At 42.3% G+C, this 17,541-nt stretch overlaps 1 protein-coding gene across 1 annotated transcript in view; it reads right to left on the minus strand.

Moving 5' to 3' along the window:
- Positions 1–15,584, minus strand: part of ARHGAP10 (Rho GTPase activating protein 10) — a 138,622-nt gene extending 123,038 nt beyond the window's left edge. Inside the window, exon 1 of the mRNA XM_059843966.1 lies at positions 15,268–15,584. Coding sequence (XP_059699949.1) covers positions 15,268–15,421 — 154 coding nt within the window. The 5' untranslated portion in view covers positions 15,422–15,584. The remainder of the gene's footprint in view (positions 1–15,267) is intronic.
- Between the last annotated feature and the right edge of the window lie 1,957 nt (positions 15,585–17,541).

Consider the following 17,541-nt stretch of genomic DNA (forward strand, 5'->3'; position numbering starts at 1 on the left):
CAGGAATACTCATTGCTGGGTTCAGCAGAGGTTTGCCAGATGATGAGATGTTAGAATCAGCAGGGAAAATTTCCTTTCTTGGCTTGTATCTGCTAAAGGCTACAATCACCAAATTAGGACTAAGGATGGGTTCAGAAGAAAAAATTTAGAGCTAAATTTAGGACTGGTGTCAGTAGTAACCATCTGTAAGGGCAGAGACTAAGTTGAGTAGGGTCACTGAGAGGAAAAGGAGAAAACATAGTCAAAACTGGCAGTGAGCTCCAAAGGCTCTGGCTCGATGTGAGGCAGACTGAAGCAAGGAGCAGCAGAGAGGCAGCACTGAGCCAAGGGACACTGCAAGGGCACAGGGTGGCACAGCCAGCTGCACCTTCAGCCTGAGTGAGCTGCTCAAGGTGAGGTTTGGACAAGCCAAAGCCACTGTACTGTAACTAGTGCAGTGTGTGTAGATTGTTGCCTGACTGGATGTAGTTCTGGAACCAATTGCTGGAGCTGAGTTACATTTCCAACCACCACCAGCCAAAACATTCAAAATTCTCTCAGAGCAACAAGGTAAGAGCAATCCCATGTCCTTCATAATCCAGAAAGTACCAAGAATCAAACAGATGGCTTCACCACCTTGCTGGAACATTTAACATGACTGCACAATAAAACTGAGCATTTAAAATCCAACACTCTCTTCAAATCTGCAAGAATCTATACCAGAACAGTTCTGATCACTGGTTAGGCAATTCAATGGGCAATTCAAAATTCTCACAATTTACAGCACAATCCCAATGTCTCCAAGTTGTCTGACAAAACAAAATACGCCAATGCATGGATAAAAAGGTTAAATGTCAGGGCCTCCTAATAACTAACTCCATCTCCAGTGAGGGCTTGATGTGCAATCCTATCTAATCACTTGGCCTCTCACTTCAGCCATGTGTAAACAGAGCCACAGCCCAATCTAGTGCACAGGATGTTGAAAGGTTCCCATCTAAAATGCTTTAGGCACTTAGGATTTTTAAGTCCTATATAGGTTAAGAGCTCTGTTTGTTTATTTTTAAGAATAATCTCATATTAATGTGCTATAATGTGTACATACTTCACCTGACAAAAAAAACCACTGTGCTACAAATAGAACACAGGAAACCATTAGCAAGACTTTAAAATGGGTTGTGACTTGGCTGATCATAAGTAAATAAACTCACCTTTAATTCTTCTGATGACATTTTCTGCATATAAATCCTTCTACTGGGTTTTTCTAGTGGCAACCCTAAATAAGGAGCTTCATGCTATCAAGAATCCCAACTACACCAAACTGTTCATTGCAGGAGTATAGGGCAAAGCAAGGAATTTTCCTCTGACTTGAATTATTAAGGATCTTGTATCACTAAGAGTATGTAGAAGAATTAGTCTTTGCCAGACAGAAGTGCTTCGTTTTGCTGGGACACAAAACAACAACTCTCCATTCCCTCTATTCACATTCATTACCCACTTACAGCTGTAACTATGCAGCTTCTTGAAATGAAAACAAACATTAAACCAGCTCACAGACAAACATCATTATAACTTAAGAAAACAAACATTAATGGAACTGTTTATGACACCAAGGAATTCTCCCTATACTGCACATACCACTAAAACATTCCCATGGGCTTTGATCCAAAAACCAGGAGAAATCCATGAAGTATCAAAAGGCAGCTTGAGAAAAGTGACTGCCAGAAATCAAATTCAACATGTTTAAGCAAACAAAAAACACAAGGTAAAATGAAAACAAATTCACTCAATAATGCTCAATAAATGAATGCTTTCGTTCAATATTATTAAATATTATCATTTTATACAAAATATTTTTTTTCTCTTTCCCCCTGGAAAAGGTTAGATAATGCATCACCTGAAAAGGCTGAGGCAAACTGCATTAGAGAGCAGTATAATGGGTCCCTCTCTAGAAGCAAAGCAACTGGGAATAAGCAAGGGTCTTAAATAAAGCAAGTAAGAAAGAAACCCCACCATACCCCTCCCCACAGAACTGACGTGCTCTCTTCCTCTGACGTTACTAAATACTGACATCAATTTTTACAGAGCCACAAATGAAATGTCTTTCCCCCTTCTAATTGTTCTGCTGTGACTAAAAATTCAACTGACATTGGCCATCCTGGTCTGAGGATATCTTTTCCAAAGCCTAGCAAGGAACTAGAGGTACATGATTTGAAGAATTGATTCAGCCATTGTTCTGTCCTACAGCTCTATCCCAAAATCTCTTAGGAAGCATGAGCATGTCTCCATGGTAGCATGTGCTAAAACCCATGCCTATTAGACCTTTCCTGCTCATCTCTAATACTTGAACATTCACTGGAGTTTGCTCTATAAATGTTCACCAGAAAGGCAGCTAAAGACATCAAACGAGGTGAGGAAGGCACCAATTTCTGCTGACTTTGGCAGGAATCTGAAAAGTTACCCTACTCAGACCTCTCAGAGGGAGACAGAGAAAGAAGAGACAGAATCACCAACCACTGAGTTCATGTCAACTATTTTCCAATCAAAATTCCTTCATGGCATCCCCTAGTGCCTCTGCTTGTCACTGGGAATGCCTCTCCAACACACCCATCCAGGCACTCAGAACAAAACTCAGCAGCTGCTCCTATCTCTCCCAGCTACTACACTAATAATAGGGTCTAGGAAGCAATGTTCCAATCAGGCTATTCAATAATGTCCTCATGATACGTGAGATCACCTCCAGACCGCTATTAAATAAGGAAATATTCTATATTTAAAATAGAAACTGAAAGAAAGAATTTTCTTTTCCTGAAACCGTATGAAAAACAGCATCCTTATTCAAAAGATAGCACTCTTTAAAGATAAATTCTCTTAACAAGGCTTTGCTATCAAACCTGACACATCAAAAGCACACAATCCCTTTCATCTGCTCACAAGTCTTCAAGATCCTAAAAGCAAGCAAACCATAGGTATCACTACAGGAATGGAAAGGACATGCATAAAGCTTTATTTACAAAAGGACTGAAATTGAAATAAATGCTGATAGAATTATTTGGGAGTTATTTGACATTTTTGTGGTATCAGAAGCTTTTGTTTCAGGAGGGGCTTTGATTACTTGTTTCAGTTATATTTTGCTTACAAACACAGTTACATTCCACTGAAAGAAAACTTTCTCTGTACCAGAGAGAAGTGATGGAGGAGGCACTATCAGATTACTTGCCTGTGTGGTCCAGTTGCTTCCCCCATCCAAAATAAATTTGCTACTTTTCCTGCCTGACATCTTAGTTCCTAATTCCATTTTTAAATGCATTGATGGTAATTATGCCTTCCAAGAAGGTATTAAAGCCAGCTTTCTTCTAAACATTTTCATTTCAAGAACAACAAAAAAAAAAACATACAAGAGGAAAAAAAACTCTCCTTAATGAAGCAAGCTTTGCAATAACTTTACTAACCTGAATTGGACTTCATCCATGAAGTGTTATAGCAAGGTTGGCATACCTGTTTTTCTTCACATCTGCATGCTTTCTATTTCAAAAAGTGAATGATTAAATGCTAGAAACCTTAGAAAAGCCAAACTGGTGACTGAAATTTCCACTGGAATAGTCTGCATGGCAAGGGCAGAACAGCTGCCTTCTGAGCTCATACTGCCATGCCCTCCATACCGAGATGTCCACCACATCTCAGGACTGCAGGAGAACATGGAACATCCTCCTCTCAGATTCTGCATTAAGCTAATTTACTTGAAGAGGATAAAAACAGTTTATAACTACTGCTCAATTCAAATCATGACTGCAGAAAAAGAGCAGCTTCCTCTAATGCACAAAGGACTCATACTCAACATTTCTTTGTGACATTTCAATATTCATGAAATGCTTAACAGATTAATAACCCTAAATTTGAAGCAATAGATTAAATAGCGATGAAAAGAAAGACATAAACTAGTGAAAGTTTTGCCCAAAGCTGCTCACAAAGTCACTTCACTAGACACAGCTCGGTCTTTCATTTATAACATAAAAGTATTCATGTATATGAAAAGAGAAGTAACTTTGCAGACATGAGCCATGACCACTATAGAAAGATCCTCAAGACTCACAGCAACCTATTTGCAGCAACTAAAAAAAAAAAAAAAAATAGTGCCCTATACACAAATTATGTTGCACCAAATTATAAAGTATTTTTGTAAATTAATAAAGAGGAATTCATACTTAAGACACATTCTAATTACAGATATATTACAGTGGGTAATGGAGGCAGTAAGGGAAATGGAATTTCCAGGTAAGTGAAGACAAAGAATCATTTGTCCTGAGTCTCAGATACATTTTCCAAATAAAATTTGCATCTTGGCTATCACATACTACATATACAGAGTAATATTTGTATACACACAATAAAATTTTTGTTGTATGTGACTGATCTTTCTCACAGACCTTCAATCTCCTTGTTTTCACGTCTCAGACCTCTCCAAGGTAATTTTTAGTCATCAATACCCTCAGAGATGATTGCACTGCTTGGTTCACTAGGTTCCAATCTCCTTCAGTTTTGCTATAAGCCCCCAGCAAAGTTCATCTAAATCAAGTTCAACATATGACATTCAAGGATGCAACACAAACATTTCCCTAGTTCATTTCACTAACTACACAAAAACTTGAGCTGCTTGTCTGGAGCTTAGAACTATTCCTTCACAAAACATTCCAAAAAACTGCAGTGAGGGGAGAGACACAATTGGCAACAATAAATTTCCACACTTGACTAGGTAGTTCCCTACCCCTCAGGATGGCAGCCTTCCCCCTGAGGTACAGCCCTACAGAACCTCGTGGGACAAGCAGTAATGGTGTTGGAAGACACATAAATGTGTTTTGGGAAACAAAACAAAACTAGCCATGGGAGAGAGGAGCAGAGGAGCATTTCTTTTCAACATCAGATTCTTCTACTTCTTTTGTTGGTTTTGGCTGGGATAGAGAAAATTTTCTTCATAGTGGCTGGTATGGGGCTGAGTTTTGGATCTGTGCTGAACACAGTGACAGTATTAGGGATGTTTTTGTTACTGCTGAGCAGGGCTTGCACAAAGCCAAAGCCTTTTCTAGTTTTTGCATAGCCATGCTGGTGAGGAGACTGGGTGAGTGGGAGGTTAGGGCAAGACCCAGCTGGGACAGGTGACCCCAACTGACTGAAGGGGTATTACACAGAATATGCTGAGTTGGAATAGACCCACAAAGATCACTGAGTCCAACTCCTGGCCCTGCACAGCACCATCCTCAAGAGTCACACCGTGTGCCCAAGAGTACTGTCCAAATGCTTCTTGAGCTCTGTCAGAGTTGGTGCTATGACCACTTTCCTAGGGAGCCCATTCCAGTGTCCAACCATCCTCTGGGGAAAGAATTTTTTCCTGATATCCAAGTTAAGCCTCCCCTGACACAATTTCAGGCCACTCCCTCACATCCTGTCACTCAGCACCACAGAGAAGAGCTCAGTGTCTGCCGCTCCTCTTCCCCTCATGAGGAAGTCATAACTGCAGTGAGGTCTCTCCTCAGTCTCCTCTTCTCCAGGCTGAACAAACCAAGTGACTTCAGCCTCTACTCATTGGGCTTCCCCTCAAAACCTTTCATCACCTTTCTTGCCCTCCTTTGGATGCTCTCTAATAGCTTAATATCTTTGTTATGCTGTGGCACCCCAAACTGCCCCCAGCATTCGAGATGAGGCTGCCCCAGTGCAGAGCAGAGCAGGACAATCCCCTCCCTTGCTTGGCTCACAATGCTGTGCCTGATGCCTCCTAGGAAAGGGTTGGCCCTCCTGGCTGCCAGGGCACTGACTCACATTCAACTTTCCATCAACCAGGACCCCCAGGCCCCTTTGCACAGCGCTGTTCTCCAGCCTCTCATTCCCCAGTCTGCCCATACACCCAGGGCTGCCCCACACCAGGTGCAGAATCTGGCACTTGCCCTGGCTGACTTCACCTGGCTGGTGATTGCCCAGCCCTCTATTTTGTCAAGGTCTCTCTGAAGGGCCTCCCTGCCTTCAGGGAGTCAACAGCTCCTCCCACTTTTGTGTGATCTGCAAACTTGTTTAGTATCCCTTCCAGTCCTGCTTCCAAGTTTTAATAGGGATTTTGAAAAGCCCAGGGCTTAAGATGGAGCCCTACAGAACACCACTAGTGACAGGTCTCCAGCACACCCTTCACTACAGCCCTTTGTGCCCAGCCTGTGAGCCAGCTGCTCATCCACTGCACGGTCTGTTTGTACAGCCTGTGCAGAAGGACCCTGTGAGAGAGAGAGACACTAGCCAAGCTTTGCTGAAATCCAAAACATTTACACCAGCTGCCTTCCCTTGATCAACCAGCTGCAGTACCTTGTTATAAAAGGAAATCAGGTTTGATAAGCAGGAATTTCTGTACCTATGGTGTCATGCTCCATATATTAAGAAGGGAGAAGAAGAAGGAAGTGGGGGAATGTTTGGAATAACAGTATTTGTCATCCTAAGTAACCCTTACAGATGCCCTGCTGTCCTGGAAATGACTGAACACCTGCCCGCCTGCCCATGGGAAGTGAAAAATTCCTTGTTTTGCTTTATTTATGTTCATGGCTTTTGCTTTCCCTGTTGAACTCTCTTGATCTCAACCCAGGAGTTTTCTAGCTTTTACCCTTCTAATTTTCTCCCCAATCCCACCAGCTGGGAGAATGAGCAAGTGGCTGGGTGATTCTCAGTTGTTAGCTGGGATTTAGCCATGACACTGCTAAATATTAAAAAAAGAAAAAATAATAAAGGCAATAATTCTAGGTAGTTTGAATTCTTTTAGCAAAGATGCTGAATCCCCTGGAACAAGGGAACAGCTCAATAGGCACAACAGAAATTTGAAACTGTGCATTTTGAAATGACTGAAAGCATAAAATGAAGCACAATAAAATAACAGTAATATTACCACAGAGCAAGTGTTTGAGAGCACACTGGACAAAGTCAGCTTTGTTCCTGAAAAGCTTGCAGGCCGAGGAGTTGAACAGGCAAAAAGCTTTGGAGAAACAGTCCTTTGGCTCGTGACTGAATTTGTCAGTCAGTCCAGGCCTCTCCAACAGAGAGCTTACAACCTGGGATTTTAAGAGGAAAAAGGCATGAACAAGTTACACTGCTTTGCTCTCAGAGCACTGATGTGTTCCAAAGGCTGACACTATGAAGCAGTCACAGTCTGTTAATCCACATAATCTGCAAACTCAGCCCCACAACAGATTTCTAAGAACTGGGACCCACTGTCAAAATGATATTTTGATAAGTTTGTGTCAGGTCCTCCGTCACCTGGCAGCATGTTCCCTCCACCTGTTTGCAAGACAGCAGGATTGCTTTTGAAGAAGCACATTGTAAGCAATTACACTTTTATGCAAAACTGCTACAAGTTTCAATGTACTTTTTTTTTTGTTCCAACACACATACATTCAAATATTAGTAATATTTTTCAAAGCAAGTAACTCTAATGACTGACAAAATCACAGATTAAATCAAAACATTTACATCACCTGGCTTCCCTTGATCAGCTAGGTGCAAACAAAAATACAATGTTCTCTCTCTGCTTGGGAAAACATCCCAATTTTTGAGATTTGATACAATAAGGCTTAAATACTTAATGTACGACAAACTTCATACTCCTCAACATTAATTAATTCATTATTTCCAAGCCCCCATGCCTAATGGAGGAAATGGACACATTCAAAGCTAAAAACCATTCACCAGCAACAAGAGGTGGCTGAGAACCTATTCCTGGACACCACACACACTACAATGTCCTTCAAGGCCCAGCTCTGGTACAAAGCCCTGCTCAGTTTCATCCTGGATACTCGATTTTCCCTGCCAAATTAAACAAAGCATTGTTTTTCCTCTTCAAGGACATGCAGTCCCAACCAGCCAGGTGCACATACAAAAGCTGACAAGAACCCAGGGAAGCTGTAACAATGAGATCTACGGAGAGACAAAGCCCCTCTCTGACCTACCTACTGAGCCAATAACCTCCACCTGCCCAGTCCTCTCATTTAAAGAGGCAACACAAGGGGTTTATTCAAAGGTCTGGGCTGTAGTAAAACCACAATCTGTTTAATAAGACTGTGATTTTCCATCCCTGTAGATTATTTTTCCCCTCACGCTGCTCCTTTCCCACAAAGGACAAGCCTAGCATGAATGATTTACAGGAACCTCTGATTTGGCCTTGGCCTGTGATGGCCACATAGCTTCTGAGGGCCTGGATGTTTTCTCTCTATTTTTATCCTGAAAGATGAGCAAACATACAGGATGGAAAAGAACAACAAAGGCAGGAAACAAAAACAGAGCAGAAGGAGTAAAAGACAAAGAACATGGTATCTGCAAGAAGCTCCATCCATAGTTACAATCAGGTATGGAAAAACAACATGACATTGAGGTTGCCTGTCAAAATTTGCCAAAATTTTCTGTTTAGGAAAAGAATTGGAGAATAGTGTAAACCAGGCCACACACTTCACTTTCCAGTCTCTTATTTCCCAGTGAGATAACAAGACACATGTTTTGGACAGAAGGCACACATTTACCCCAGCTGTATAATATGGGGCTTCATAAATTACTGCCCTCTCTCCATCAGTCCCACCCAAAGGAAAATAACCTCCACAGGAGCTACTGGGATGGAGCACAAGTGCCTGCTTCAACTCATTGCTAAACTGATGGCTGAGTTTAAATTTGGCAAGGAAGATGGGTTTGAATTAGCAATGAGGCAGATTTTAGATGCTGATTAAGATTGACAACTACAGTGGGTGGCAGCAACCACCAGCAGAGAAATGTTACGTTCCCTGAACAGTAGTTTCTTAAATTATTCTGCCAATATGCACCCAAGTTTATCTGATCATATATTTTACACTCATTAGATACTCCAGAAAGCATTCAACTGCTCCAAGTGTCTTAATTAGCCAACTCAGAAACTTGAAGACTTTTAAAAGATATTACAATACACTCAGTGTTTTGGTTATCTAAAGGACAACTGGCATAGAACAGTAAATATAGTACTGAAACTCAGAAAAGTGGCATTAGACACAAAAGGAAGCACCATCAGACATGTGCAAATCATAAAAATTATCTCAAGAAGCCACAACCCACACTATCAAAACATTAAGCATGTTGCCAAGATTCACATGCTGTGAACTCTCTCCCTAAAACAGCCAAGCCCCTGGTTTTTAGGTTAATGTGCTAAATGTTGCAGTAGTGACTGAGGTTGGCATTGTAAAATGAAAGCACGACAGTCAATGTAAACCTTAGACATTAATTACATAATGTTACAAAACAGCTGGGAAGGAGGAAACAAGCACTGGGATGCAGCTCTTCAGAGCCAGTCCAAACATGTTTCCACGTGCTCCCTGTCTAAAGCACGGGCAGAGCACCAGCCTGTTTGCAACTTCCCAAAAAAACCAAAATCACCATAGCACTCTCCTTCCTGCCCCCTTGGAAAAACATCTGGGCCAGGCAGAAAGAGATGTTCTGCCTCAATAAAACTGACCAAGTTATTTCAGACTGGACTTGAGAAGTATTATCAGCGTTGTAAAGTCAGCTTGCTAAAATTTGCAACATTTTTGCAATACAGAGCTGGAAGGCACAGGATAATTTTAGGAAGAGCACACACCTACAGCCTTAGCAGTGGGCCTATTTTTCTTAATTTCAAGCAGGTGTTGGCACTTTACAGACTGTAGGGCAAATCCACTCTTTTTTACAACTCCTTAAGATAGACTGAGATTCCATAGAATTCTAAAATTACATAACAGTTTTGTCATTAAAAAAAAAAAAAAAATCAAGGAAAAAAACCTTCTCAACATGATCTACCTGACAACATCTCTAAAAATTATAAACTTATTTGTTTGTTTTGTCCTGAAGACTGACAATTACACCTATCAGTGATGCTCTCTTTAATGAACACTCACACATTTTATCTAAAGCTGAAAAATTATACCTTTTCCCCAAATTATTAAAAGACAAAATCACTTCATTTAATGACAGTTTTTCTCATCTCTCAGAACTAAGAAAATCCACATAAATTTATGAATTTTCATATTTTCTGATATCACAGATGTTCAGTAGCACAACGCTCTGCTTTCAATACAGAAAATAAAATGAACAGTAGAACATCTACAGGACAAAGACAGTAATGGAGCTAGTTAGTAATTCAAGCTGAAGGGATGAGATTCAAGCTGACAAACTGGCATCCTCCACAGAATGAGCCTGACACTTTTTATAGCTACTGACACAGTAACGAATGCTCTACTTGGGGTGGAGCTAAACAAAACGTTCTTTAGAGTACTTTCTTAAATATAAGCATTTCCCTGGTCCTGTACAGAAACAACTTTATCTACAAGCAGAAAAGAAAAAAAAAAAAGTGCTGTCACAGTTAATTAGGCCTCAGCTGTGGCAATTATCTTGAAGGGAAGGGAAAAGCAACATTTTATGACGTTATTATCAGCAGCTCTTTCTTAAGGGAAATCTCTATTAGATGGGCCCCAAAGTACCTGCATGCCTTAGTTTTCTAATGAGCTCAATAATGGAAACACTTCCAATAGAAAGTTGGAAGTTTTTAAAGGTACATACAGCTCGGTAGCCTTTGCAATCCGGCCCTAAATTAACTATCTAACGTGGCCCTAGCAGAGTATATTTCAAATTTAAATCTCAGAGCATTCACATACAACTTTGATTTGCTCATGGTTGTCACACCTAAAGCGTGCCTTACAACTGAAATAAAGCCCGGGTGTGAGTTACTAATTGAAAAATAAAACAGCTTTCTAAAATGATAAATGTAAAGATTTATTAATTCAGAGGTCTCACTGAATTCAAGGCAAAATAATCAAATATAGAGCCCTAATTAACTTCAACTGATTTAGAAAATTTTGCACACAAGTTCCACTAAGACTCTCTTGCAATATTCCCCCCTTCCCCAGTAAGAATGGCATTAAGTTTTTACTCAACCTTTGGATTCTACCTAAATCTTTAGTAAATGCCCATTTCTCGTCTAGAAGTTATTAATAAGCCCAATATTAGTTGTTTTGTCTTACTTCATTGACATGTACTGGAATGTCAGTAGAACATTTTTGTTGCAAAAAAAAATTCCTAAGACTTCGAAAGCTGGCAGGCATTACACATGGCTTCATAAAGGCAGATTATATTAAGGAAAGCTTTAACAAAAATAGACAATTAGTGCTTAAGAAAAAAATGCACCACAGCTCAAGTGGTCTGAGAGGTTTTTATGCGGTGTTATCATGTGAATTACCACAGCTTTTATATTTACATAATAATATATACACCAAGTCAGGCCAAAATCTAACTAGACCAGTGTCTGGAAGGTCAACCACCACCACACACCAAAAGAACTGGCCAAGAAAAAGCATAAGGGTTTGGACAACTTAGATACCAAACTGAGGCTTGGGACTGGATTAGATTCTTCAGTCATCTTTGTTAAAACAAATACTCACCAGTAACTCTGGATATTCCGAAAAACTCTTTCTACACATAAAATAAATTTGGCTGCAATTTTGTATGCTGTCTGGAAGAGTGCAAGAAATAGCTCTTCCATGAAAAACACAAAATAAAAAAGGCAATAAGAAACAGTCACTGAGTATACTGGGCTGCACAGGATAGTCAGGATGCCCACTGCACCAAGTACATCCATCTTCTGTCTTCACCAGCCCATCACAAAGTCACTACAGTTGACTCAACAGAATTCTGCTCCAGTTTGAGCCTAAATCCAAGAATGAGGAGGCTCTGCTTTCAGGCACATGGAACAGCTGTGAGCATGCACTCACAAGTATCCTTTGCAAGGCCCTGTGAGAGAGCCAAAACCTGTACTCATCCTGACTCTTCCTACTCCACTTGGCATCTCATTACCAGTGTCAGCTCCTTCTGCAGGTATACAAAAAAAAGAAAAAACCTTCAAATAATATCTTCAAAAGTCCCCCAAAAATCTCACACTCATGCAAAGAGATCTAGAGTTGGATCAACACAGGGAGAAGAATTCAGACTAAATAGATAGTATTTATCCAGTGTGTTCTTTAGCGTCAAAAAAATTGCACTGCAGATTTTTAGGAGCTCAGGACAAAACCTCTTACATTCCTTTCATGACTTAGAATAAGGATTCTCTTATCAGGCACCTTTAAATTCACTTTCACTGAAGCACAACTACCTCCATCCAGAAATTATTTATAAACTCTATTGATCCTAACTTGTTTAACTGAATTGGAATCCTCCATGAAATATTACATTTCTATATAAAAAGCATAAGTGCATACCGCTTGTATTTACTGATTAGTAACAGTAAGGAAAAATGGGTTTGTACTCCTTTTAAACACATTTAACTGTCATAAGAAAAGGAAGAACCACCTATTGTTTACTCATCCTTCCAATATTTAGCTTGAACTAGACAACTTGGTGATTCAAAACCTTACACAGGAAACAGACAGCTTTGAGTCACACTTGTTTATCTTTCTATCACATTATTCAGACTACTGAAACTTTAAAGTGTAAAGATACACTTGAAGCATGCTTGACTCTGGAAATTCAACAGTTTAAAAATGCAATTTTTTTTTTGTTCTCTTTTTTAGTAGTATCATCCTGTACTAACAAAAATCAATTCTTCTGAGTTTTAGGTGAAAAATACAATCTCATACAACTGAGGAGACAAAGGAAAAGGAGCCAGTGAAAGGATCCACATCACGTTACTGTTGTGCCCTGCAAGACACTGATAGTTCCTATGAATTAGAGGGAGTGGTAGCAGTATCTGCTGTCACCTGTCAAGATGTAACCCAGTGCAGGCAGCATCAAAGTCACTTACAAGGCTGTCTGTCAGGCAGGAAGAGGGATCTATTCAATTGCATAAGTTATTCACACCTAAAGAATCCCCATAACGTTTCCTGTCAGCTTTACAAGTGAAATAAGGAAATTGCTAAGGGAGGGAAATGCTGACAGTGTCTATTGCAGTCCCACTAATCACACATCTTCCACAAATTCAAGAACAATAGTGCACCGACTATGTTTTATACTTTACACACCACTCAGAGCAGCTTATCACACTCACATATCAATTACACCAGGTGCAAATCTCATATTTTACCTGGTTCTAGAAACAGGGAAATATTTTAGCTATTATCAAGATGTTATTTTTTGTTCAAAAGACTAAAACAATTTTCTAAAAATTGTCAGCAATTGCTGTTTAAGAGGCAATCATCTAAGCTCACTACACCCTGCTTTATTATCACATTCTCTAAATTGCAGTGAAACTCTTTGTGCAGAAAATGCAGTTTGGGCACAAATGAATAGACCATTGTATCTAGACCACTTCTCAAGCTGGGTTTTTGGAACAAATACTAATCCTATTTGGTTTCCTGACAGCAAACGAATCAGGTTCCTCAAAGAATTTAGATGATAACGTTTTCGTCTGAAGTCACAAGGAGGGCCAATATCCTAACCACTGGAGTTTTAGTGGGTTTTAACCACTGGGCTTCTTGTGCTTCCTCTACTTCACTTTGTCTTTAAATGTCTGTTGAACAGTGGCACTCCTTCACCAGCACCAGCAGAAAATCTGTCACTCAGGGCACTCTAAAGAGGAGAGCCAACTGCAGAAACCTGAAATGTGGGAAGAAGGGTCTAACCTGTTTGTACTTTTTAAACAAGTACATTGAACATGTTTGTTAGAATAAGATACAGCAACAAAACTCAAGAATAAACCTTCTGACTGTCATCTCAGAAGGGAAGGCAGTGCTTAGACCAGAACAGGCAGGATTTCAGACAGCCTCTCAAATATTCCTCATGGGCTAGCCCAAAGTATTTCATGGAGCCCTCTCAGGCCAGGTGGCTCTGGCCAGAACACTTGGCTTCCACCACACACAAGAAAGCACTTTGAGCACTGCACACAAAGCCAATTTACCAGCACAGGATTCTGGTATGCTGTGGACACCCAGCTGTGGGCAGGATGCTCATTTGAGTTAGGGCTTTCCTCACCACAGCCAGCTCTACACTTTCAAATTAAGTTATGTATACATTACTGTACATGAGCAACTGAGAGCTTGGGGCCGTTGCCAAAATAATGTCTAGATGCTTGAGGAAGAGAAATTGAATTATTTCCCTCTACTCTTCTTACCCAATTTTGGAGACACTTTTTTACTTTATACTCCAAGGTAAGATGATTTATACTGACACTTCAAGTCACAGATTTTTAATAACTTCAAGATCACAATGTGCAGTAACTGAACGTTAACTGGCCAAAGAATAACAGTTACAAAGAAGTGACTATATTTGATATGGCATCTTCTACCAGAGACAAAACCAGAAAGCAGTGGTTTTTATTTACAGAAATGAGTTAATTCTGGTTTTAAAAATTTCACCATATCCAGGCAGCTACACTGATCAAACCACCACTCAAAACCCTATCAGTTTAATGGAAACATCCTGACAGCATGGTTTCCTGGCTTCAGAAGTTTACCATACCACAGGTGCTGTGCACTTCCGAGAACAAAGTGCCAGAGCACTGTATTAGTGGTTTATTTGAAAAATTGGTATAGCAAATCATCCTACTAAGTATTTAGGTGACTACACAACTGCATCTTTTGTTAAACGGAAAAAATACATTAGCACAATAAAATAACAACAAAAATACTAAGAACATGCATGAACATGGTTATTCAAGGCAAAAAGCATTATTCCCACATAAAACACATTACAGCTAACTACTTATATACACTATGTATATACCCAACAATTAAACGGAAAATTAACAAAACACGATCACATTTTAAGAGGCCAAAGGCATAGAACTGGTAACCAGCGCTGTCAGCACAAAACTAAGTCTGATAATTCCTGAATACACTTCTTTTGACAGAGGTATTTTCCAGCAGCCTCTCCACAGGCGGCAATGCACAGGCACGACCTGGTTACGGTCAGGACCGCGATTCGCGACCGCTCAGCTCGCAGAGCGCCCGCAACACCTGGGACCGAGTCCTCCCAGCAGATTTCACGCGGCAGCCGGGGCTGCTCCGGGCTCGGCACCGCCGAGCAGAGAAGCCAGGCCCAGCCCAGGAACCGGGCAGATGCAACAGGAGTCACCCGGCGCTGCCACCGCCTCTATCCCTTATTCCCCTCCGCGGAGAAGGGCTGGAGAGGACCTGCGTCTCCAAGCGGCTGATGGGGAACCCAAGGGAGAGGCTGGAGAACGCCAGTGCAAAGCTCTGTGCCACAAAGGCGAGCGCCGCCGGCTCAAAGGCGAAAGCTCCCGGCGCCGGGCAGCCGCCCCCGCAGCTCCCCCCGCGCCCCACCACTCACTCTTGGTCGCGGCGATCAGGTTCTTCCCATCCTTCAGCAACTCCTTGATAAACTTATTGGTCTTCTCCAGCTCGGCCTCGTGGGCTCTCACCCGCTCCCTGAACCAGGGGCTGTCCAGGTAGCAGTCGCTGAACTCCAGGGGCTGCAGCCCCATGGCTGCCGCCGCCGCGCCGGGGCTCGGCTCCCAGCGAACCGCAGCACCGCCGCCCTCCGCAGCCGCGGCCACAAAGACGGAGCAGCAGCTGCCCCCGCGTAGCGCTGGGCGCGGGCACAGACAGCCGAGCTTAGCGGAGCCGCCCTCCCGGCAGCCCCGCCGGGACACGCCCGAACGGGGCGGGCAGAGCCCGCGGCCCGCCCCTTCCCAGCTCGCCGCGGCAGCGGCACCGGGCGGGGCGTCGGGGCTGCGCCGGTGAGCCCGGTTCCCGAGCAAGGCGGGGCAGCTGAGGCGCTGCGGGCGTCCCCGAGCGGAGAACGGGGGCAGGTACCGCTGCCAGAGAGAGCCCTCTGCTCCGCAGGGGCACCTCGGCAAGTTAGAGATGGACAATCACCATCCGAGCCAGGGGCAAGCTCAGGAGTCTGCGCCTGGGACGGGACAGCCCTGGCTCTCTGTGTAGCCTGGGGAACGGGAGAGCAGAGCTGTGCAAAGGGACCTGGGGGTCCTGGTCGATGGAAAACTGAATGTGAGTCAGTGCCCTGGCAGCCAGGAGGGCAACTGTGTCCTGGGGGGCATCAGGCACAGCATCGTCAGCCGAGCAAGGGAGGGGATTGTCCTGCTCTGCTCTGCACTGGGGCAGCCTCATCTCGAATGCTGGGGTCAATTTTGGGTGCCACAGTATAAAAACGACATTAAGCTATTAGAGAGTATCCAAAGGAGGGCTGTGAGGATGGTGAAGGGCCTTAAGGGGAAGCCATATGAGGAGCGGCTGAAGTCACTTGGTTTGTTCAGCCTGGAGGGGACTGATGAGGGACCTCATTGCGGTCTTCAACCTGTTCGTGAGGGGAAGAGGAGGTGCGGGCACTGATCTCTGTGGTACCCAATGACAGGACTTGAGAAAATAGCATGAAGGTGAGTCATAGGTGGTTTACACTGTGTATCAGGAAAAAATTTTTCACCCAGAGGGTGATTGGGTACTTGAAAAGGCATCCCAGGGAAGTGGTCACAGGCTGACACAGCTCAAGAAGCATTTGGACAGTGTTCTCAGACACATAGTGGGATTCTTGAGATGTCCTGTGTAGGGCCAGAGTTGGACTCAGTGATTCTGATGGGTCCCTTCCCACTCAGCATATTCAATGGTTTTATGATTGTACCAGCCATTGGGCCCCCTGCACCTAAAGCTCACAGGGAAACCTCTGTGAGCTTTAGGAAGGGGCTGAGCAGGCTCACAGAGGGAGGATGCACAGAGCAGCACATGGGCTGCTTGATCCAAAATTGGCCATGGTGGTGGTTATCTACCAGCTGAGAAGGCTGGTGTTGCTCACCTTGTCCCACTTGTGTCTGCAGGTGAAATACTCAGTAAAGGAGATACAGACTCACCTTTATGTCTTCATTCAATAAACTACTACAGTCTTGTGAACAAGAACTGTAGCAACAGCAAGACCTTGAGAAGACCACTCAATGCTGAATTGTTTCAGTTAAGAATGTTAGGAAATTCATGAAGAAGGCAGAAAATGCTTATAGTTATATTTGTGTTTATAATTTAGCTATAATTCATGGTTTCAATGGTTTGACAGTAGTGCAATTCAGAGTGCTTTTGTGGGACTTTCTCGGATGATTGGGGGTATATATATTTTAGTAATGAGTGTCTACTTTGGGAGTCAATTCAATCTATTTTTTTTCTGTATTTTGGCAAATTGGGTTCCCTCTCCATTTGAAGCAATGATCTTAGGTATTAATTAAATGTATTATTGTTGGGCCCACAGTAAAGCCTAAACTGCATGTCTGAGATGAAGATAAATGGTGGTGTAACTATCAAGCTTTTTCTGTATGACCTCATGCACTGACCTGGAGAAGTCAAGCATGGAAATAGGTGGTCACTTTACAAATCTCATTTTTAATTACTGCTGTTCATAAAGCTTTATATTGGGAAGTATTCAAATTTGAAAACATTTGGATTTTTTAATACCTGTCCACTTCAGAGCCTCCTTCAGAAACCAGACTGACAATGTGTGTTACTCATCTGGCAGCAATCACAGAGCTCAAGTGAGTAAACACAGAATTTCATGATCAAAGGGCAAGATAATGTCCTGATTGTTCATGTAGATAAGGATAGTAAG

The sequence above is a fragment of the Haemorhous mexicanus genome, chromosome 4 (assembly GCF_027477595.1).
Source record: "Haemorhous mexicanus isolate bHaeMex1 chromosome 4, bHaeMex1.pri, whole genome shotgun sequence".
NCBI classification, from domain to species: Eukaryota; Metazoa; Chordata; class Aves; order Passeriformes; family Fringillidae; genus Haemorhous; species Haemorhous mexicanus.